Here is a 24,451-nt window from a genome sequence, read left to right as displayed (position 1 = left end):
AACTCCACTCAGACGCTTCCTAGAACTATTGTATTTTTTTAATACTACGTCGGTAGCAAACAAGCATACAGCCCGCCCGATGGTAAGCAGTCTCCGTAGCCTATGTACGCCTGCAACTCCGGAGGAGTTACATACGCGTTGCCGACCCTAAACCTGATGTAAGTTTTCGATCTCTCTTACTTTCATGCCTGGGCCACACTAGCTGGGAACACCGTTGATTATCGCGATAACCCCAGTATGGCCGTATGAAAAACGTCCATTATCGTGATAATCAACGGTGTTTCTCGTTAGTGAGGCTCCGGTATCAGAGTAGATATCTAATAGTCGATTTGTAAATAACTATTGCTGGTTTCAATACAGTTTTGGTATTTTAAGCGAAAGAAATTAGCGATGAATGTAAATTATAGAAAACATTGCTGGTGACTGGTGCAAGATCAGACGATGTGATCTGCTTTGCGTCTATCCGCCTATTTATATAAGATATACCTACCTACTTTTCTTTAAAGCGGAAGACAGGCCAAAACATTCATTACAATTTTAATAAATTTAAAAGAGGAACTATGGGGGTGCAAAAATTCATAAGGCAAATTGAGATGAGCGAAACGGAAGCACTCACTTAGCCAACATCAGAGAGGGACAAACTCACTTTCTTTACAGTTTAGCTCGTCTTTTTCGGGTTGTTCTCTTTCCGTTTTTAATTATTGAACCACTCATTCCTAATTATTGTTATTAGCGCTAGGGAGAGTGGCGAAAATTGAGGGTCTCGGTAATATTGACCGCTTGGCTTGAGGTGCTTCCCTGGAGACGTTATTAATTGCGCTCGCTTTTGACTTTCTTGTTCTTTTGACGCGTCAATAAACTTGGATTTTATGACGCTGCTTGTATTGGCCACGTTTTATTGTGGAGGGGACTTTAGGCTGAAAATTGCGCGTATGTGTGAGTCATATGCGCATGTGTAGTCAATTGGTTAATATCCCTAATGCGTATCGGGCTGTTTTATATCCAAATTGGCGCTCTCGCAAATCCCCAATAAGCCCGTGAAACCCAGATCAAAGGAGCTGGCAGCCATTACGATTGCGGCTCATTTTTTATTTAGCGGACGGGACTCTTATCTTAACGCTCCTCCTGCTTTATGATGGCATAAAGCTGATTTTTAATCTGACGCACCCACCCGGAAACTCTTGAGAATAATGTGTTTTCTTTTCACTGGCGTAATTATATCTTTTTATAAATTTAGACCAAGTAATTTTTGATTTTGATAGCAGTTGATGATGAACACTTTTAAGAAGTATGTGTACTTATTTGCAATTCCGTTCAGTTAGTTACAATTAAATAAAAAATAGTTACATGACGGATTCACTGCAGGTTTTTGTTTTTTGATTGGCTTTTTTATAAAAAAATCGGTTTAACATTTTTTTTTACCTATTCATTTAAATGTAGGATATTAAAAAATATTAAAAACCGTTCAATAATTAACGACGATGCGTTTAGAACTGAAACCACCTCTCTTAACGCTCTTCAAAACTTATTAGTTCCACATGCGCTTGCTAGATGGCGCCACGCGTCCCATTATGAGCAAAATTCACTCAAACAGAACTAAGCAATAACTGCAACTTATTTATTCAGTCACAATATTTGTATGAGCCCGTGTAGGTACATTGTGGCGCCCCCTAGGGGATCAATATCAGCAGTTTATGAAGTATGTCGCACGTGCAAACTGCAATATGTTCGCGAGGGGGCAGACGAAAGCCTTTTTATGAATAACTCAGTGATTTATGTAGAAGGCGGCGAATGCCTTCATTTTTTCCCTTAACGTTCCCTTTGACATGTATGGGTTGGTAGAGCATATTATATTTGCTATCTACATATCTGTAGTATATAAGTACCCATAAGTGAAGTGTTTATATGTATATAGTATGCTTCGCGTATTGTAGCGTTCCGATATCTTTAGGTATGTGTTTTCAAAGGCATCTTAAACATATCTTCCTAATGCTAGCTTAAGTACCTAATAGGTACGTAGAAGCTTTACGTTACCGTAAATATTGCCGCGCTGTCCCTATAGGCTATAGTTGCCACCTTCATTTTAATTGCAAGGAATAGGGGCTTTTGACGCGCTGCTGTCAACTATTACAATTAGGTTGTTAAAAGACTAGGACAACAATATCATTAACTTTATCTTATTTATATAGGTAGTCTAAGAGTCCTCTTCAAAAAAACGTTTGTATTTTTACTGACTGTTCTGAAAATGCTATTTTCATCTTTAAACCCTGATTAAGATTTTATTTGTCTTCATGTAATAAAAATTGTATTAAGAGAGAGAAAGATTCCGATCCATTGCAAACTACTGTATAACACAAGTTTGGGAGCATACATTCGATGTGTATTATATGACCTGTTTTTTTTTTTTTAATTCTTTCAAATATTTTTTTAGGTAATGAATATTATTAGGTATGTAGATAGACGATATTATATGTACACCAAAGCATTTAACAAAGGTAGGTACATATATATAAGAAAATGGAGACCAAACAAGAAGAGTCGACAAGACTGCCTCATTCCCCGCAACTCACGAAATTGCTTATTTTGGCGAAAATTGGAGCTGAAAAACAATTTCTTGGTCTCTCTTAAGTTCGCGTTCACTTTATGTGGGTTTTATGAAAATAAGTGGGAGGCCGCTCATTTCGGGTCGGAGGGGGGTTGGGTGCGGTCGGAGGGGGGGTGTTTATGTCGTTTTCATGGCCCGAAGGACCACGGCTGCTGGCATACAGCCAGACGCTGGGAATGTAACACCCTCCTTTGTTTTGAACGCTTTGCGGAATTTTTATCTTGCGATTCGTTCAGACGTAATTAGGATTCGAATGTGTTCAATGTTGTAGTAATTAGTTATAGCAAGATTAGTTATTAACAGTGCCAACTTTGCGCTAGTACCTAGGTATTATTCCGTTTTTCTAGACATAAAAATAATCTGTGCAATCTGAAGGCGCTTATTTTGCAAAACTTTAACAAGTTACACCTACTTTTCCCTATCCGTTTTCAACGCACTTAGGGAGGCTTTCTCAGAAAAGACATAAGTTGTAAATGTATGATTGTGGCCAAAGGCAGCCAAGGGAAATATGATATATTTACTATATATTATATAGTCGCATCGGGCGTTGGGGCAGACCGCGCGACCCGCACTCGCGGTATCTTGAGCCCGCAAGAAAATTATACTCTCATTTCATATTATAACAGAGATGTGCCTAATTACTGCTTAAAATTTACTACTATCATGACACATTTTCGGTTGTCAATAAAGCGATAAATAATACTGTGCAAATTAAAAATCGTCATCAGTCCGACATTTGGATAGATTGTACATAGGTACATACATTTTATTGAAACCATCACAATTAGAAAAACGTTAATAAAAATTGTGACACTCTCACATTTGCACCGGCAATCCTCTTGTTGTTGGGTTGCGTTGCGTTATTTACTTCTATCTCACCAATTAATATATCAATCGAAAGTGACACAGCATCTAGCTTGGCTATCGCTTAATCATAGCATTTAGGTATCTGTTACAAAGCGCTGTAAAAGAGACGAATGTCGTATAGACACGATTGTGGCCAAACTCAGCAAACCGAGCAATGGGAGCGCGTTGGGGTCAGGGTAGACCACGCAACCCGCCGCCGCGCTCGCGGTGTGTCTTGTGCCCGCAAATGTTATTATTTCATATTCCTTACATAAATGTGTTTTATTACACCGTAAAATGACAAATGAAAAAAAAAAACGTTTTCCTCTAATGAATATGGACCGGTAAATTTTGAATTATGGAAAATTCTAAGATACTTATTACAAGCTGAAGGCCACACGTCTTATCGCTAACCTTATTTTTTTAATTATACATTGTTTAATGTATTACATAATTTATATGTTTTATTTGTTGTATGTTCTGAGTCATGGGTGTTTTCTATGTATTTAAGTATTTATAAATATTTATATATTATATATATCGTTGTCTAAGTACCCTCAACACAAGCCTTATTGAGCTTACTGTGGGACTTAGTCAATTTGTGTAATAATGTCCTATAATATTTATTTATTTATTCAAATGTTATAAGGGGCTGGGCATGTGGTTGAATATTTTTCACAACTACTACGCAAATTAAGTTACGGGTGCAGGATCCACGATGACCCCCAGACTTGTCAAATCTGACCTTTAATAACACGGCATTACGAGTCAAGGCACGTGTCTTCGTGATTGACACAGGCACACGTGATTGAATACAACCTCAAGGTCGATAAGTGAAACATTCCGCATGTTAGTGGGCTGCGTGGTTTGTGGCGCGGTTCGTTATAAGTACTCGTACTTTGGCACCGTTATTGGTGGGTTTTATAGCATTGCACCGTGAAATGCAATAGGTATCGGTTACCAATTGTTCTTAATTAAATAAATTGATTGGGTTTAGCAGTAGTAATAAGTGAACAATGTGTTTGCGGACTGTGGTTGCTCGTGGGTCGTGACATAGTGGCACGCGGTTTATTATACTTGTTATTTTTAACCCTTAGGTATTAATAATGGAATTATGGAATAACAGTGTATTTTAAAAGTGGCACATTGAAAACTTACAACGACATTTTAGTAGGTATCGATTAGCATTTGTAAACATATATAGATTAACAAATTCACAAGTAAAATATCTACCTATTTTGAATCACAGTAACATGCCAGAGTGAAGCAAAACAACTGTTTTATCAACGGTTCAGCGCTTCTAAAGTCAAATTTTGCTACAAAAACGACTCTGTCTTATAGGTTAATTATTTAACGGAACGGAAGTATTCAAACCCGAGAGTAGACGGAAAAATCAAATTATCTTACCGCCTAGCAAGTTTGTCATGGTTAAAAATGGTCCCTTCTATCGATATGTCCAAATAATGCAAAAAATTCCCGATACTGTTAAACAATTCAGCGACATTAAGTTATTTAAAAATAAATTAAGGAGGATACTTATTGAGAAATGTTATTATACCATAGACGAATTTTTTAAGGATCAATCTTTAGCGAACATGACATAAAACATTTAATTTTATATTTACTGAGAATGAATTGAATTTATCTACATATTTTCTCTAATGTAAAACATTGGCATATACGTAATTATGTTGACATGCACGACTTGTTATAATTATAAACTAACCTACTAAATTGCTCTCATGTTTAAATTTAGTTTAAACCAAGTGTTGCATGATAATTTTATTAGTGTAATTTTTATTTAGGATTAAGTAACATGTCCCATATTGTATGCCCTAACAGGGTATCATGTACCTACTAAGTCTAAAAATAAGATCTTTATGTACTGATGAACATGATAAAACAATGGATTAAATGAAATGAAAAATGAAAAAAGGTATGAACTTATAGTATAACCAAAGGTATAATCTTTATATTGCACTGAAACAATCCCACAACCCTTTCCGCAAGGGGTCACGTAGCTGCGCGCAACCACGTCGCGAGATCATCTCGCACCGAAGCTGTCGGCGGCTGATTTGTGGTGCGGCCCGCGTGCCAACGCGACCCAGTCGATTGACACGACAAAATGTTTACTTCCACTTTTAAATCCTGTAGTAATTTTTTAACCCTTAGGGTGGTAGCATTCGCAGACTTTTTGTAACCATTAAGTAGTGATGCAGAATCGTGTTTACGTGTGCGAGGGATTCCCTTTAATGTAATTTACATTGACATATGATCAACAGCATCGCGACTGGCTCTCATCTTACTCATCGAATATAGAACGGTAGAAAGTGGTAGAAACGTGAAATAACAACTTATCATTTCATTAGAATCATCATCAAGACGTATCGAATAACTCCTTTTACTTTACAACCCCTTAAGCCGTTTATGTTACATAACGTGCAAAAAAATAGACATTCAAATAACTAGACTTGTATTTTGGGCTTTCGCCAATAGGTTCCAATTTCAAAGTCGTTTTTACTGTACTGTTCTCGTCTAATAAGTATGTAACATACTTACCCGAATCTCCAGACTATGGTACTTAATAAATTAACAACGTTTGTAATTTGTACTACGTTTGTATTGTGTTTGATAAAATAATACGTCATGGTGTATGCTAGGCGGCTAGATTATTTGCCATCTTGCGCCTAACAGCTCTCGTAAATTTACTGGCGATTTTATAATTTGCCCAAGGAGTTATGTATATAACACTGCGTCAAACAAAACTACCGGCCCGATTCGAAGAATGATTAAAACAAGTTTAAGATCTTGGAGAGATCTTAGAAGATCGATAACTAAAGGACATGTCAAAATTGACGTTTATTTCGATTCCGCTGTGATCCCAATAAGATCTATCTACTATATTTCTAACGTCAAAGTGACCTTGGTTGGCTGAATCGAGCTGCTTCTGTCAATTATACGACATATAAACGATATCTAAATGAGAACTTATCTAAACCAGAACTTATGTTTATCGTATCTCATTCTTCGAATCGGGATACGTCTTTGCATACGAGTTTTCAACGTAGGTAGTTATGACGTAAATAGCAACTGTTTTAATGTCAATATCTTTGCAGGTAAATCCTTCACGCTGACAATAATGCTGGCTACGTCACCGCCGCAAGTGGTGACGTATCAGAAAGCCATCAAGGTGACGGTCGACGGGCCGCGTGAGCCGCGATCCAAGACCCGCCATCATGGCTTCCATCCCTTCCACTTCGGGCCGCGGTTCGCTCCGGACCCACTGATGGGATCACTACCGTTCAAACTATCAGGTAACTAGGTTTGTCTCCTTTACTTATTGGTGATACTTACTATGACGCCATCATAACTGACGGACAAAAAGTTTCCAAATGTCGCAACTCGGAACACATCTTTTTTTATATGGTAACAAAGGTGTGTTACGATGTATTTAGCCACTTTCATTGTCACTATTTATTAGATGCTAATAGCGAGTTCTAAGACCCGTCATATTGACTTATAGCTCTTCCATCTTGGCTCGTGGTTCGCGGCACCACAAGTTCAGAAAGCCATCATTTAATTGCCTAAGTATTTATGAGCAAAGTGATTCGTTCTCACATCAACGTTTAAAGAGAATCGACTGACATAAAAAGACATTGCTTGTAACAGCCACATAATCTTGGTTAAGCCGTACCGCATCAGTAAAGTCCAACACACTGCAGTAACATAGTATAACTTATAACTTCACAGTAAGGTTTAATTTCATTTATGATACAGCACACATAGCTACAGAGGTGAGAATAGGTGTGCAGCGTTGCAGGCGCGAAGTTAGTCACGGAGACGGCTCCCCGTTGCGTCGCTTTGCAAATGATAAACAAGTGACAAGCGACTAGCGGTTTTTTTGAAGTTGATGGTTGTTGTCTTAGAACTTGAAGGCCTTTTACAGTAGTTCCATGGAACTTATTATTTTTATTCTAAAATACAACATCTTTATTTTGAAGGAGTTTAGAGTTTTTAATGGCTAAACAGGCCGCTTTTAATGATTAAAGATAATTAAGGACGGATGAAATGTATGAAATGTAAAGTTTTCAGAACTTCTTTCTATTCGGTCATCAAACACTTCTATAAGAGGTATTCAAAAATATAAATATGGTATGTTAGCATAACCATTTAAGTAGTTTATATAGTTCACAAGATAAAAGGTTGAATCCGCTGAATATGGTTATATGTAGTAATAATAAGTTTTTGGTAAAAAAATAATTTTTGGTACAAGCTTTTATCGCTGACTGTACTTTTCTTTCCACAGGACACTAATACTCATCGAGCCAATTCTAAAAACCCCAATCACAATTAGGTTGCGTTGTTTTATCACAGAGTTCATATGCCCACCTCCTGTTTCCATCATCAAATCAGCTCGATGGTACCATAATATTGCATTGTCATATGTACATATGTATGCAAATTTTTAGCTTCATCGGAAACCTTAAAGTTGGTCAAATTTAACGTGCAAGATTTGACCCGTACATACATAGGTACATTGCAATGCAAGTTAATAAAAAGCTTGTAAAATTAGTACTGTATGTTTCCCCTCATTTTTCGGCTCGTATAATAAATAGTAAAAGAGGTTAAATGAGTCATGAATTGTGATAAGGACCCCGCTACATTATGCTTTAATAAATCGGACCACTAACCAAATCGGCTTGGCACGTAGTGTTATGCGACTATTGGGGAATACACCATTTTATGCTACGCACTTTGTGCTATTGTGCATATGAAAGTAGTCAGGAAAGTCAGATTTAAAGTTTAGAAACCATAAATAGCACTAGGTGATAGATTTTAAAGGTAAAATAATAATAAAATGGCTCCCTCAACGAATACGGTATGGCCGTCTTGAATATTTACTAGTTTCTGCCGCTACCGCATATGCCTTAGACCGTCACAAACGTAGGACGAGGCAGGGTCGACGTTTCTATCCGGCAGATATTAAATTGTCACCGTGGACCTTTGTCAGTCCGCGGCGTCCGACGCCTCAAAAGGGATTTAATTTGCTCCAGAAGTTTTGCGAAACAATTAATTATCAATTTGGAACCCTTCTTTTGACACCAGACTGCCTCATTATTTTACCTTTGTGAAGTTTGTTATACAGCTATTTCTATAAATATATAGGGTCTGATGGACTGCGGCTTTTCTGTGGTTTCATATTGTCATCTAGATACTAGATATTGCTGTACTTAGTTAGGTAATGAAGTCATTTCACAGAAAAACAAAAGTTGCCTTCGATATTAACTATGTGAACTATGTTGTATAGCGATATTAACGACTCCAGGAATACCTACCTACCAGTGGCGGATCGTTCAAAGAACTCGATTCCCACCGGCTTGTCTAATTTCAGCCCGTTGAATACTTTCACGATCGGTTCATGGAGAAAAGGAAAGCAAAATTAGCTTCGGATTCCCTACGAATATCGCCACTGATCATCCATCGGATTGCCTACACAGTTATGGCCGGTTTTATTAGTTTAGTAGCCAGTTGATTCACCGCAAATTTTGGGAACACAGAATATAAATTAAAATGTAATATTCCATTCTTACGTAAGTATACTACGCTTAAGTTTACGTAACTCTGTTATTTTTTTTCCCTGGGCTCTTCATCCTCACATATTGATATCAAGAGAAGAACAAGCTCAGACTACAGGTAGAGTTAGTGCTACACGTATAGTTGCTACCCGGAAATCCCTGGCAAATTAATCGGCGTAATAAGTGGCGACGCGCGTGGGGCGTCGCTAGGCACCTGGTTTTTCGCTTGCAAGCGGATTCTCGTATTACCACCTACCTATATTTAGGTAGCATAGGGTGTTAAATTTCAATAAAGTATGGCATTGCTATTAGGACTTTTCATTTTAAACTGTAGACAATTAGACATGTGTATTACGCATACATACCGTCAGCGCTATCATTACCATAAAAGAGTTAAAAGAGAGTCTCTTACTACATGTATACTTCCTTCCAAAGTACCTAATGGCCTTCTGACCTTAAGCTACAACCGCATATTGAAAGTGAAATAAACTGAAAGGTGATGAAAATCTTAATATTCGTAATTATGTGTCAAACCTACTAAAAATCCACCTGCACATAAGTTTCTGAAAGCAATTCCATTATCTTTTCTTTCCATTAGATTTATCAAACGAAATATCCACCTGTCCATAAGCATTGGTCTTAAGCTGTACCCACACAAACCATAGTCAAACTACCGTTGCCTTTGTATTGCGCAGAGGCGAGGCAAACCTCGTTAAGGCGGGTGTCAAAGGGCCCTAACCTAATTACACACCTCGCGCTCCTGCGCCCAAGATCCTGCCGGAATTAATGCATGCTAATATACTTTAGCTTTTAAGCTGGACGTATATTGAGTTTGGAATAAGTTTTGTTTCGAAGGGTTTCGGCGAAGCGATAATTATGTTTGGAAGTTGGAAAGAAGTAAATGAGTGACTTATTTCACGAGATACGTAATGCAATATGGTGTTTGAATTGAAGTTTATTTCACAAACCTACAAAGTAAGCTTATAAGGATAATTAGATAGCATTGTTTGAATAATTTATTTTTTATATAAGTATACTGCAGTAGGGTTAAATAATATGCATATAACATTTAGTTAACCCCTTTTTATTTGCACAAAATTATGGTCTTACAAGAAAACAAAAAATTAAAATAGCTACACCCAGATGATTCATTTGAAGACGAGTCACTTTGCGAGAATTTTAATTGTAATGATATGTATGTACGTATGTAGCTGATAATTCTTACAATTCCTCTAAAATAAATTAAAATAAATTATTAACTAAACGGGAGTGCTAAAATAATTGACCCATTAGTAATGATAGGCACTTTTTTGTCCTAATCGGACTTAAAGTGTTATTAAATTAGTAATTAATTACCGATACTGACCTGTTTTGTGGATTTGAATTAGGTCGAATTAAAATCATGTTAACCGTCCATAGCTTTTATTCTATAGCGTACGTGTATTTGTAAACATCTCCCGTCAACTACCAACAAACAAGCTACAAGTAGCTCCCTCCGAGTCTTCTTTCAACGCTCTCATTCGCTTTGTTCCTCAGAAACAATTTAGCCCACTTCAATATGTAAATTCCCAAACACCGTCTCTGCCCTCTTAACTGTAGTAACCCCGTAATTATAAACAGGTCTTATGTGCTGTTCCATTGCCTACACCGTTAACTGTCAACTCGTAAACCTTATTGCGATGGGATAAGGTCCATCTAGGGTCAGGTAAGAGTGTTGGTGTTAGTACAGTTGTACCGTTCACTTACGGCGTTTGAGCGTGGAGCGGTATTGAAACACCAATAACCCCGCGAAATCATGATAAATTATCCACATTCGCACGGCAACTTCAACATGGAAAGGTGTGGATGAGGCATCATAATTGCTTTGCTAATTGACGAGCACTTCAATGAAATGTTAAAAGGAAAATGTCTTCTGTTAAAATTCTTTCATAATATCATCCAAAGGCAGATTTGCTGAAGATACATTTCTTATAATCTTCGCAAAAAAATTCTGTGGCTCATAACTAAAGAACTCAAGATGTTTTTTATTGTTGATTAGGATAGTCTTAGAGGATGAAGGATAAGTATAAAAGTGTCTATTTAACGTCAGAGACATTAAATACCACCAAATTATTAGGTACCTAAATTAACAAACGTTCTTTAACTCCTCTAAAGTTGGACTTATTATTTTGCAGATAAACTGCCTAGAAAATATTTTTTAGTACCTTTTAAACATAATGTTTGTGAATTTAATTATTGAGGGATTATTTCTTAACATTCGAAAATGTATCTTCATGAACTTGAGTATACATATCTAAATTAATTAAGACCTGGTTTCACGACCAGTATCAAGCCTAGCTCCAAGAAGACAAAACTTAAACAATTACACAGCTGAATTACAGCACCTGTCACCTCAAAATTACCTTAATTACCAATTTATACCCGAATTAATGCACGTCACTCAGTACGCCGCGGTACGTTTCTTCCACGCGGCCGTATGAGCACCACTTTAAGTCGCAGCTCGCATTATTAATGAGGGAGCCTTAGAGAAAATTAAATATAGCATTAGGCCCGGAAGCCCCGGATCGTGGGGGAGGGGGGAAGAAAGGTTAGGGGGTTAACCCTTCCGCCGCCCGCTCGCGACAATGCGGGTGCATAATTACGCATTTGTAAATTTTAAATGTTCCACCCACCTCATACAGCCTTTTGTATGGCGCGATTCGAGCTTTTACTGCGCATTCGAATAAATTCGAGATGATGACGCGGGCCCCATTAACTGGTAATGCGCGTAATTTTCATATGTCTATAGGCACATGTATGTGTGTGAAAAGGTGTGTAGTAATCCATTAATCCTTTCAGAAACATAAGTTCTCGTTGATTTAAATATTGTATTGTACGAATGCATGGAATTCTGTTTCGAAGATATTGTATGTCATATCATATGCATTTTCCATTCATACATAGTTAAAAAAATACGTATTTGATAATTGTCTTATGCCGTAGTTCGTAGCCCGTTACAGTACGCATGTAGTGATAATCATCCGTAGGTATACCTAGTAGTACATGTTTATCTATAATATCGAATATTTTCTATGATAAGCGTTGCGTATGCAGAAAAAAGTTCTATCAATTTTTCCCTATAAATTTCGCGTTCTATAAAGTTCGGTTTATTATATTGATTAAAGGTTGGATTAACTCGTTTTACAGTCCAGCGAAATTGCACAAAATGAACGAACGCTCCCATAAAGATCACTATTTCATTAGATGCATCTGGAGACGCAAACTTTTTACTTAAGGCGAATTAGCATTTTAGATACCATTCGGATAACGTGGATGGTGAAAGTGTTAGACAAAAGCTTATAAAAATAAACAACCATAGTTAAGCACAATAAGTATAAAGTTAACCTTCAGTCTCCCTTGTTCAAAACCAAAGGTTAATTAAGCAAAACAAAAAGGGGTTAAACAAAATCAATAGACACAAATTCATTAAGCGCTAAGTAGATTGAAATCCAACATGGCTGCCAAAGATGGCGGCGGGCGGGTTAAGGCGCGTTGACAAAGCGTAGTCGTTAGTTCGCGAGCCCTCTTATTAACCTTATGATGTACGGGGGATATCCGTCTTGTTAGCCCATGCTGTGACGTAGCCGCCACTAATGCTGAACAACTCAGTGTATGGTGATTGGCGAGCATTGTTACCATGCTTGAACGTTTTTCTTTATGTCTTGTAGTACTTAGCCTCGAATTTGAACTTTATTGTAAGTATTTATTACGCGTTCTCCTTTTTCAGATTTTCCTCGAAATCAGGACTAAATAAATCTCGTAGTTGCTAAGAACAGTTCGTTGTATGCATACCTATATAGCTTTTGCTATTATGTCGGACTGTTCCCTGAATGATTACTTTCAATTTATAATAGGCAAGGGTTTCCGTTGCCGAATCAAACTCCTGTCAAGGCGCATGTGCCCATCATTTCTCATAAGTTTCTACCATTACTCCAACCACCGACTTTGAAACGAATGTTGTAATTGCCACGCGTGACGCCTAAGAACTTTACGAAAATTAATTAAACTTATAAACTTATGCTCAGAAATAATTAAATGTTAACACTTTAGCAACTAGCGCACTCGAGCCCTGACTCGTCTTTTGAGAGTAAATATTTGCTAAATATTTTAACTTAGCTTTGCATGATAGTCTACACCGGTTTTCATTAAGCTACGATTATTATCTACGTTCTAAACAACTTGGATACCTTTTAAAGCCGTGCAAAGGGAGGCGAAATCGCTGGCGCGTTAGCACTTCAATGATGTTCGAAGAAATGTAAAATAATTACTCGAAAGTGCTTCCAACCCTTTCTCTAATCACCGCGAGGGTTCGGAGAGCCGTTAAAAAATTCCTCCCTAATCTGGGACATCGGAATCACACTAAAAACGTAAATACTTTTATCCCTGTAATCCCGGTCTTCTTCGCGGATTAGCGCTGTAGCGGGGAAAGAAAAATGCAAGACGCAATCTAGCAAATGGCATTAAAATGTTTGGGTTCAACCCTCTCGCGGCGGCGCGATTTTTCAAAGTCGGAAAAAACCCCTTCGTCTGAGGCAATGTAGCGGACGGGCACGTCTTCGAATGCGGCCGGCACACTATTGCCGACGAGCCGCTCTTGATAGGTACTTGTTTCTGGTTAAGGTTTGTTTCTTAGTTTCAATTTAGAATATTTTCATACGAATCTCCTTGATTGTTTTCCTTCAACATATGTACATCTAAGTATATACATTTGCTACAAACTATAAATTGGCCGGATAGTAACGAATATGGGTCAAGGTTACACATCTAATGATGGTCGATAGCGGTACCTGTGTAAATTCTTGTAACTTGTCAGGCGTAACTGTTAGAGATCAAATTGATCACCTATTTTGTATTAAGTAATACATTTATTTTTATTTTAGAATGATTTTTTATGTTACTATTGTAAAGAGAATTAGCAATTTATGTACTTTTTGAAAATAATTATTTGAAAACAAGTATTTATTTATAAAGAAATAAAAGAAAAACAATACCAAACAAATTTATTTGATTAAATTGGTTTGTAACATGATCTTAAAATATCAAAATCGATAGGGCGCAGCGACGCTTCCACATTGTGCACAGCACACAAACACGAAGTATTCCACATTTTTAACGAATGCAAATCGTCTGTAGCTGCCCTTTCTTTTGCAACTTTGATCAAGGAGCACAAAACGAAAATGCCTCCTCGTTTTTCTTGTAACGAGTTCCGCGAAAGTTGAGCTATGATATCGAAATGGGTGCACATGAAGTTTGAATAAACTTTCTAATGGGTTAGTTCAAAGGGATAGAAGTAAAATTTTACTAAATTAATGTAACTAAGTACATACTATATTATACTTTCTTTACTACGTTCACTCCGAATTGTATCTGTTATAGTGAAAATGTATTATTGGTTAATGAGAGTGTGTAAATTCAATACGGGCAAACCTTCAAACGGTGGTTAACATAGGACCTAAGAAGTATATTGAGATAACTTTTGCTTAGAAGTACAATGAAAATATGAATTAACCATACATAATAATTCGGCCGGCAATGTAAGACAAGTTACGACATAAGAGCTTTTGACAGTTACGTCAGTTACTATAAAAAGCTCGTATCTTGTAATGTCATGTTATGTCTCGCAATGTTTGCAGTACATTGCTGCTCGGTAAATTAAAAAATAATAATTACGGGTGTAACTTCAAAAAACTCCTTAACCCACGATAACACGGGTAAATTCCATTGCTGTTTGTATACATTTGTAAATGTAGAAGTACTTAGGTAAAGTATCATCTAAAGCCTAGTTGGACTAACATAAGGATATATTTTAGTTTGACAATCTGACATGTCAAGACTAAATGTAAAGAATAAGATTATATTTTTACAACGCAATCAAATCTAAATAGTTAACGGTGAGATGATCAAAAATGTATTAAAAGTAGGTACACGCAAAACACTGATATATTATGTCATTTCAATAATGTGCAACCAGATACAACTTGTCGTATAAGTGTTTTACTGAATAGTGTACCTAATGAAGCTACTTTCGGGTCCGAGTGTACGCTGCACTTCGACTTTTGAGTGGTAGTAGAACAAAGCCGGGTAATCTTGAGTTCTGCCGGTATTTTTTGCGTCTCGCGTCCGTGGATATTGTCTAAGCCGCTGCAGTATACATATCTTATGCAGTATCTCCGCCGTGCTACGCTAAGAGGGCTTATGACCAAAGATGGGTAAAAAAATAACAACGTATGTGAAACAATCGAATGAATTATGTCTTGTTTTTATCTTAGTATCATCTGCTATGTCTTTTACTTTTTACTTACAATGTAGAGAACACTAAAAGTCAAATATAGTATGTTTACATTTTTCGTAAATTTTTCGATTATTACAAAGGAGTAAGGTTTAAAGAGTAAGGAATAAGGTAAATTATTAATATTATTATTATACCAATCAATCAGCAATACCTATACCTACGCGATTTGTCTTCTAATTTCTGACCATACTTTTTACTTACGTACGGTTTAACACGTTCACAGTCCAATGCCCCATATATGGGTCACGCTGAACTATCTCTACACGTCCGTGCCCCACATATGGGTCAAGATGATACGACCAGGTACGCACTTAGATTAGTAACTTCATACTGTGAGATAATATAGGGATAATTCTTATATAATAATAGTTGGTTACTTAGACCAACAGCATATAGAAGGTTATTGTTTTAATTCGAGTGCGTGCTTGTTTTTTTTTCTTAGTGACCCATAGGTAGAGCATGGACGTGTGATTGAAGTAATTTGCTTGGACGTACGAGGACATGCATACTTGTGGTATGGGGACTGTTAACGTGTTAAAAATTGAAAAGCTGTACAACAATTTAATATTTCATATAATCTGCTTCTAAACTAAAATCTAAAACTGTGGAAAGGGTTTCTTTTTAATATATTGTGCCTCTTGCTTTTTAGCATAGCTAGTTGAAGTCGTGTCGCGTATCGTGATCTTTGCAGACTTTGTGATATTGTTCCACGGTGTTGGCGTTCTCCGTTGGTCATATTAGGTGATGCGTACTATGTCGGTTATCTCAATAATTGATAATTATATTACTTATATTACTGTAAGAATAGCTGTGTGCTGACCTGAATGCTCTTAGCTGAAGAAAGGCGGCCCTGAATAGCGACCACCCGCCTTGGCTACTCGTACACTTATTAAAATACAATAGAAATTCCTGCACAATCTGCTCTTTATTAAACCAGCATTTAAGATAATCGATATTTTATATACATTATATTTTAATAAGTATTCCGATCCTTAAAATTGTTACCAAATTGTTTGGTGAGTAAGGTTAGCAGAGCTCAACGAGGGGGTTAGGGTCGGCAACGCGCATGTAACTCCTCTGGAGTTGCAGGCGTACATAGGCTACGGAAACTGCTTACCATCAGGCAGGCCGTATGCTTGTTTGCCACCGTTGTAGTATATAAAAAAAGTCACGTTTTTACGTCACCTTTCTTGCATGCAGCCTGTCAAAATTGGATTTACAATGATACGGGATTTGGATTTTTCCTCTGTCAAAGAGTTATTGCCATTTCCATCACTAATAAACATATAAAGTTCATAATACATACATCAATAAAGTCACAAATATAAAACAATGCCACGATTTGCGTGTGCTTAACGCTAGTATGCCATTTAGAATTGTAACGAAATTTAGTTGTAAAAATATACCTAATCATTAATTTGACGACGTGCTCATAAAACGATTAATCAGCTCAAAGGGTTAGATTGACGTTTTAATCCGATATGGATGGTCTATTACTGAGAAACAACTTAATCTTCAGACTTTCCCCAATACCGAGCAGCGGCCATTAGTTAAATTGTCAACGGTGAACTTTCTTTAATTTTTCTCCCCAAAAATGTGAGCAGATTTCCTTCGTTTTTCGAACTAGAGCATAAAAATGTGGAAGCAAAGTAACTACCTAATTTAACGAGGCAAGTTGTGGAAGGTAATAAATTTTGCAGATGCAACGGTTCAAATCGAGTCGTAAACATTTGTAAATATTTAATCTAAAAATGGCATGAGCTTTATTACGAGTATCTAGATATTAGACGTTGAATATATCATGTTATATTCAACGTCTAATATGTAGATAGTAAAGCTCATGCCATTTTTAGATGTATAAACATATATGCCAAGTGAGGATGATAATAAAGCTCATGTCAGTTTTAGATGTATAAACATATATGCCAAGTGAGGATGATAATAAAGCTCATGTCAGTTTTAGATGTATAAACATATATGCCAAGTGAGGATGATAATAAAGCTCATGTCAGTTTTAGATGTATAAACATATATGCCAAGTAAGGATGATAATAAAGCTCATGCCATTTTTAGATGTATAAACATATATGCCAAGTGAGGATGATAATAAAGCTCATGTCAGTTTTAGATGTATAAACATATATGCCAAGTGAGGATGATAATAAAGCTCATGTCAGTTTTAGATGTATAAACATATATGCCAAGTGAGGATGATAATAAAGCTCATGTCAGTTTTAGATGTATAAACATATATGCCAAGTGAGGATGATAATAAAGCTCATGTCAGTTTTAGATGTATAAACATATATGCCAAGTGAGGATGATAATAAAGCTCATGTCAGTTTTAGATGTATAAACATATATGCCAAGTAAGGATGATAATAAAGCTCATGCCATTTTTAGATGTATAAACATATATGCCAAGTGAGGATGATAATAAAGCTCATGTCAGTTTTAGATGTATAAACATATATGCCAAGTGAGGATGATAATAAAGCTCATGTCAGTTTTAGATGTATAAACATATATGCCAAGTGAGGATGATAATAAAGCTCATGTCAGTTTTAGATGTATAAACATATATGCCAAGTGAGGATCTATTGATTTATTGGAATTTCAGTTTTTAAGGTTCCGCACCTCAAAAGGAAAAAAATGGAACCAGATCACTTTGTTGTCTGTATGTCTGTCAAGACCCTTTATCTGGCGAAAGCGTGAAAGTTTTATTTAAAGCCATATACTCAGGTCATGGGTGTTTTCTATGTAGGTATATAAGTATGTATTTATCTATTTAATTATGTATATCGTTGCCTATAGTACCCAGAGTACAAGCTTTGTTTAGTTTGGAGCTAGGTCGATCGGTGTAAGATTGTCCCCCAATAATTATTTATTTTTTGTTACTTGTAATTAAATTATTCCTGAGCTATTTATAATATGCACCTACCTACAAAATGGTACGGAACCCCCAATGGGCGAGTTCGACTAGCACTTGTCCGGTTTTTTTTAATTCGGTTAGATAAATAAAGCCAATACATTATCCCATGAAATCATCGTTTTGTATTTTTTTCTTGTACATAATTTTTTGGACTATGAGACTTGAATAGAGAATTGTTTTCAGTCTTGCCCTTTAAAGGTATAATTAAACATAGGATGATTTGTAAGGCGTCATCAGGAACGACCTTAATCAACGCAGTAAAATAATATAAAATACCTATTTTATTGTTTTTCAGTAAAATTCTTATTTTTTATGTAATAATTTAAAATATTTACTTTAGACTGATACCGATTATTTTTTTAATAATTGGGCTTAGAGAGAGAGAGAGAAAGGGAACGGTCCATTCGGACACATTTTGTAGACACTGGCGGAGGGACATGAACTCAGCGGAACCCAAACATAGGCCATTCAAAGCACCTTCCTTATGTCTACGTAAAAAGGCTTTCGTCTAATTGCAACAAGAACTATAAAGATTAAGCGGCCGGATTGAAAATAATGCGTTTTACATTTTCGCAGCGCCGGTATCTGTGACATAAAGCGGCCTGTAATTTATTCTATTGCTGAAAGGGTCGGGTAGGGTGGGAATTACCCAAGGTGGGTGCTAAAGGGTTAAGCCGAATGTACGGGGTCGCGCCGGCAACTTTGTTAATTTATGCGCTTAAAAATGTCAACTGTGAATTATGACGCCAAAACAAATTTCCTATGTATAAATACTTTGCGATCATCGCGCTTCTATTTTATATTGAGATAGACTACTATTATAGGTACGATGTAAGATTGATATATAATATTTATAATAATGGAATACCAGTTCGTAATCGTTGATAACTTAATTAACTATTATTTAGCTGTTAGTCTTGTCTATCTAGAAATATTTGATTTACAGCTGTATTTTATTTGTCATAATATTGTGTCTTTATTGTTACGTAATTGTTTTACCTCTACCCTTAAGATTTATAACGTGTACTGTTTTTATTTTTTATTTTGAGGGGGGCAATGTTACGAGTAGATCTTGAAGCTGTTTTAGGGTTCCGTACTCAACTAAGAACCACCATGTTTGTCTGTCTATCCGTCCGGGGATTTCCTTCGTGATCGTTAGTGCTAGAAAGCTGCAATTTGGCATGGATACATAAATCATGCATGGCGACAAAACGGTACAAACGGTAAAAAAGTACAAACAAAACAATCTTTAGCCCAATGGTGTGGAGTTGTTGGATAGATCTTTCAAAACGAATACGGGTCTCTAACAAGTATTTTTGCATACAGTGAATATTTTTGGAAATAATTGTCGAAAGAAAAAAAAAATGCCTTTTAACTTTTGAACCTGAAAATACTTTAATGAAAAGTATAAAAACTATAGCGGACATGATCGGTCTAGCCGTTTTTGAGTTATTATTAAAAGTCTTCTCGTCTTACTAAAAAAAACGTACAAAGCGCTGCGAACTCTGCGAAGGCACTCCCTTATGCTTGTAATGTACATGATAGGTAAGGCTATTAGTAAAGTATTACTGGGCTATTAGTAAGTACCTATCATGTACATTCAGCCTATTCTGACAGAATAGTAACTACGGAACCCTACACTGAGCGTGGCCTGACATGCTATGGCCGATTTTTAAAAAATATCGTTCAACTTTGTTTACGCTTTCGTTCACTTGCGGCTGAATGGATTACCTAATTTGGTAATCTGAATGCCACAAAAAATAATAGTAATCAACATATAATATTTTCGTTAGCTATAAAATGATACGTACCTACCTATACAGGGTGATTTTTGGGTCGTGATCCAAAACCGTTTTTTCTGACTCTGTAAATGATCCACATTATCATATAGTAGTATTTGGTTAAAAGATAAGTAGTTTAATTTTATTTTTCAAGTTAAATTAATTTTATACTAAGAAATCATGGTCACTCTATGACTTTTAACATACGCTGTATGGAAAACGACAAGACGTCACATTGAATAGGGTGACCACATTGTACAAAAGTGTTTTTTTCTACTTTTCATCTGAAACGTAATCATCATTATTGGTGATAATAAATAATTACCAACATCATTAAGCTTATCTTTGAATTCTGTATGATGTCTTGTTCTCTTGCTCCACGACCCAGAAATCATTCTGTATACAACGTGACCTTAGGCTTTGAACAAACAGGCCAATTCGAATGTATACAGTCAAAGAATTTAATTTCCGAACCATTTCATAACCTGTCACAGTGACAATTAATATGAAAGTCGCTAAACATCTCATACTATTGTTACCGTGACAAGCTACAAAATGAGTCGGGAATTAAATTCTATGACTATACACTGATATTAGAATTATGTCTCGCTCACGCTCACGGTCAGTGAGAGTGAGAGAAGAACCTGAACTTACGACGCCTTAATATATACAATCACTACAAAGTCGCGGGAAACCGTTGGTTGAGGGCAGCGAATAACCGTTCGTTGTGGAGATCCTTGGGGGAGGCCTTTGTCCAGCAGTGGACGTCATTCGGCTGAGATGATGACTACAAACTCAAACAATATACACGAAAATACACAATGGAGGTTCATAAAATTAACTACTTTTTAACGTAAGATCATATAATTTAAATTTATTCTTATATTACTTACAAATATCTTAATAAATTTAGAGATTGAAACCTTCAATTCGCATAACCTTCAGAGGACAGGAACAAACAAGTTGTATAAAAGACTTATTTACGCATCTCCGCTAACGAACACTTAGGTACGTTACTCTCAAAAGACACTCGAGTAACTTGACAAACACATATAGGCACATATAACCTACTTAAAACCCGTCTTATTTTGATTCCCGATCCGCGCATTTCAAACTTGTCAGAGCTAACAATTGAGGAGTGCCGCGACGGAGATAAGGCGCGAATTGAAACAAGCTTGTGGGGGAGCGAGGGATTGTCTCTCATTATTTAAATATCCACAGCTACCTTCTAAACCTCTTATCTTATTAGTCACATTAATGAAAATACCATCTTAACATATGCAGCATAGAGTTCATAATTTAAAATAGGGTTGAGATCATAAATTGTTCGAAAGGATAGGACTTGTATGCTGGCTGCGTTAAGCGTTATACGCCAGTTGTTAAAAGCAGTTGTAATTGTTCACGTTATCAATAGTAGGTAATATGAAGTTGACTCATCAAGAAAGCTTCTTTAAAGGGTTGCATCAACGATTCCAGTAATCAGTAATCGATTAGATAACGTAGATAATGACGCAGTCAGCTGGCATTTGTCATACAAAATTTGTATTTTCAAATGTTACGTCTAGGAATTACGTATTGTCATTTCCATCAGGCTATGGAGTGTATGGATTTCAAAGGAGTGACATCTCTTATGGTAGAACTGTTGCAAGTGTCAGCTGTAAATAATAGTTCCAAATCTCTCCAGAGTAGTGCTAGAGTAGCTAAGAACCTAGGCGTTATTGACGGAGTGAAGTGCGCTGTCTATGATTTGATTTTTTGTCAAGTATTCTAGGTATTGTACCGCCACCTATTTAAGGTTTTTTGGCGACACTTTTTGGTACATGGAGATTTTATTCCTTATCTCCACCTTTCATAACCCAGGCCTTGAAAGTAACACTTAACTTATAAGCCTAACATTAAGTACCTATATTAAAAGTTATTTTCTTGTTGCCAGGCATAGCTCATCAGTTGGCCGGCCTTCCGAATGGCGAGTGGGGGGCGTTAGCGCGGCATTACCCCCCTCCTCTGCTACCACCACACGCACATTTCACCCCGCATGTGCTACCACCCCATGCGCCTGGGCACCCTCCACAAGCACATGAAACTGGTGAGCATCATCTTATTGTACTAGCTCTTCACGTTTAAGCGGCAGGCGGAATTATACCTGGGACATTTCGTTTTTAATCTTTGGGAGCATTTGACATAACTATGATTAATTATTACTCGTATTTTGGTGGACAGTTGGATACTGATGATATTAGTTCTAAGGGGACTAATATCTTAGAGAAATACATGTCTAGTCAAGGTGACGGATGGTCAACATTTTACAATCATTCTTTTAAATTATTTCTAGTGTGTATGGTTTATACTAGTGTTGAAACAATGTTATGTTTCACAGATGTGACATCCGAGAACCCTACAACAGTGCACGCGCACAGCACGACGAGCCCCGCCAACTCGCGGCCGAGCTCTCCGCAGAGCGACGATATCTCCGTCACGGCATCCATCAGCCCGCCACCCGACGACCGTCCAGGAGCCTTCACCTCCGTCACCAGAACCAGGAAACCCCTCCAGCCTCTACCAGCACCTTCCAGTCTATTCCACAGCGCGTTAGCTGCACAACTGTTCCTAAATTCCCCTTTACTACCGACGCCGCCGGCGTGGCTTTATTCTCAACTTTACGGTGGCTACGATTGGTGGCTTAGACCACCACCCCCTCAAGAAGATTCCAACTCTAGTCCGGACAGAGAAGAAGAAGCGAACTCTACTCCATCCAGTGGTGGAAAAAAAAGACCCGCTTCTCCGGAATGGACGGAACAAGGGGTCAGAACGCGCAGCAAAGCAATGACTACTTCCGAACGAAGACCGGTCGATGTGTGGCGTCCGTATTAGACAATTTTTATCTAAAGACTCGTGACAAATACAGGAAGACTTTAGTGTTCGGCTCGCTAACCGTCCGGAGTGATACTCGTAAGTGTGTGGACAACCGGTTATAGATGTTAACGGTGGCTAAATATAGTGATTACTGTCGATAGATGGTGTTTTACGTTAGATAAATGAATGTGAACTTCAATTGCAATGTTTAACAAAATTGTTGACTGTATTATAAGATAATGCAAAAATGTGTAAATAAAGTTATTGAAATTTTAACTGTTTATTTAATTAAGTGGCGTAATTGGGTTTCTGATAAATAATTGCAGCTCATTTCGATGGCCGCGCGAGAGGCAAATACTGTTTTGGATCGGACCTATTATTATTCAAACCGCAGGGAATACGTCGTTTGGCCACCGGGTCACAATATTTTATAGAAAATTTGTATGTAACAAAATTGAAACATTTAAATTGCAGGAGAACCTTTTTACAGCATGATGAAAATAACGATCCGGAGCGAGAAAAAAAAAGAGTTCTTCGTTTTTTTGTTTTACATAAAGGAATTATACAAATTATTGATTGATCAATAGATTATTATTAATATATTTAAGTTCAAAAAAGTCGTCATAAAAACTCCAGATGAAAGATATTTTGTATACAACTAATACTACTTTATAGGTAGGTCGATATAGTCGCCATCAAAAATATGTATTTTACATTGTTCAGACATATCTGAACAAGCACTAGGTCTAACTCCTTAACCCTATCAATCTTCATTACCATTTCAGTCCATAAAATTCTGCATAAGAAATGAAATAGAAAATATGATAGTGCAGCTAGGGTGATAATATTTGCCTTACAAAATACATTGTGTCTTCTAGCTTACGTACATATAAGATTAATTAGTAACGCATTCAATGCAAGCAGCCCGCCAGGCGGGCGTTCTGTCTGTAGACGCATTTCGCAACATACGGGTTTTCACATGTTATCGCCTACGCTCGTAGCGCGTACGATTCGCTGGCACTGAATGTGTTAAACTGGGTTGAGATATTTGTAGTATCTTGTTTACTCAAATAATATTGGTAGAGGAGTTCATGACGTGATTTTTGTAGTTATTCGAGTGCATCAGATTAAAGGGAGCCTCGATTGTCAGCTTTTGGGAATAACTGACAGGCCGATATCGTCCGGCGAACTAGTAATCAGTGTTCCCCTTAAGACATGAGTGATATCTTGCTACCCCGTGGAGGCTACCTTAACCACGTTTAGCCGTCTATGTTGATCCGTTGGTTGGTGGATGGTTCTACAAATCGTTAAGCAGATTGTGGATTTGGTCAGTTCAGTCTAAATTAAGTCTATAATTGTGCTATTACTAATCTGCACGTATGACTACGCATTTTCTTAATCTGATGATTACAATGTGAAAATCGGGCGTCTAAGTTGTGCTCGTCAAATGCGAAATGCGTACAAATAGTTGTCATATTAAGTTATAGAAAAATCATAGCATTAACTACGAACAAAATGACCAAATCC

General features: G+C 37.0%; 1 protein-coding gene across 1 annotated transcript in view; it reads left to right on the top strand.

Moving 5' to 3' along the window:
* LOC133526279 (runt-related transcription factor 1) overlaps window positions 1-23,200 on the top strand; it is a 50,903-nt gene extending 27,703 nt beyond the window's left edge. Inside the window, exons 4-6 of the mRNA XM_061862830.1 lie at window positions 6,568-6,765; window positions 22,005-22,157; window positions 22,449-23,200. Of these exons, the coding sequence (XP_061718814.1) occupies window positions 6,568-6,765; window positions 22,005-22,157; window positions 22,449-22,942 (845 nt within the window). The 3' untranslated portion in view covers window positions 22,943-23,200. The remainder of the gene's footprint in view (window positions 1-6,567; window positions 6,766-22,004; window positions 22,158-22,448) is intronic.
* Window positions 23,201-24,451: the final 1,251 nt, after the last annotated feature.

The sequence above is a fragment of the Cydia pomonella genome, chromosome 16, assembly GCF_033807575.1.
Source record: "Cydia pomonella isolate Wapato2018A chromosome 16, ilCydPomo1, whole genome shotgun sequence".
Classification (NCBI taxonomy): Eukaryota; Metazoa; Arthropoda; class Insecta; order Lepidoptera; family Tortricidae; genus Cydia; species Cydia pomonella.
The sequence above is the reverse complement of the archived record's forward strand: the minus strand, read 5'-3'. Positions and strand labels throughout refer to the sequence as shown.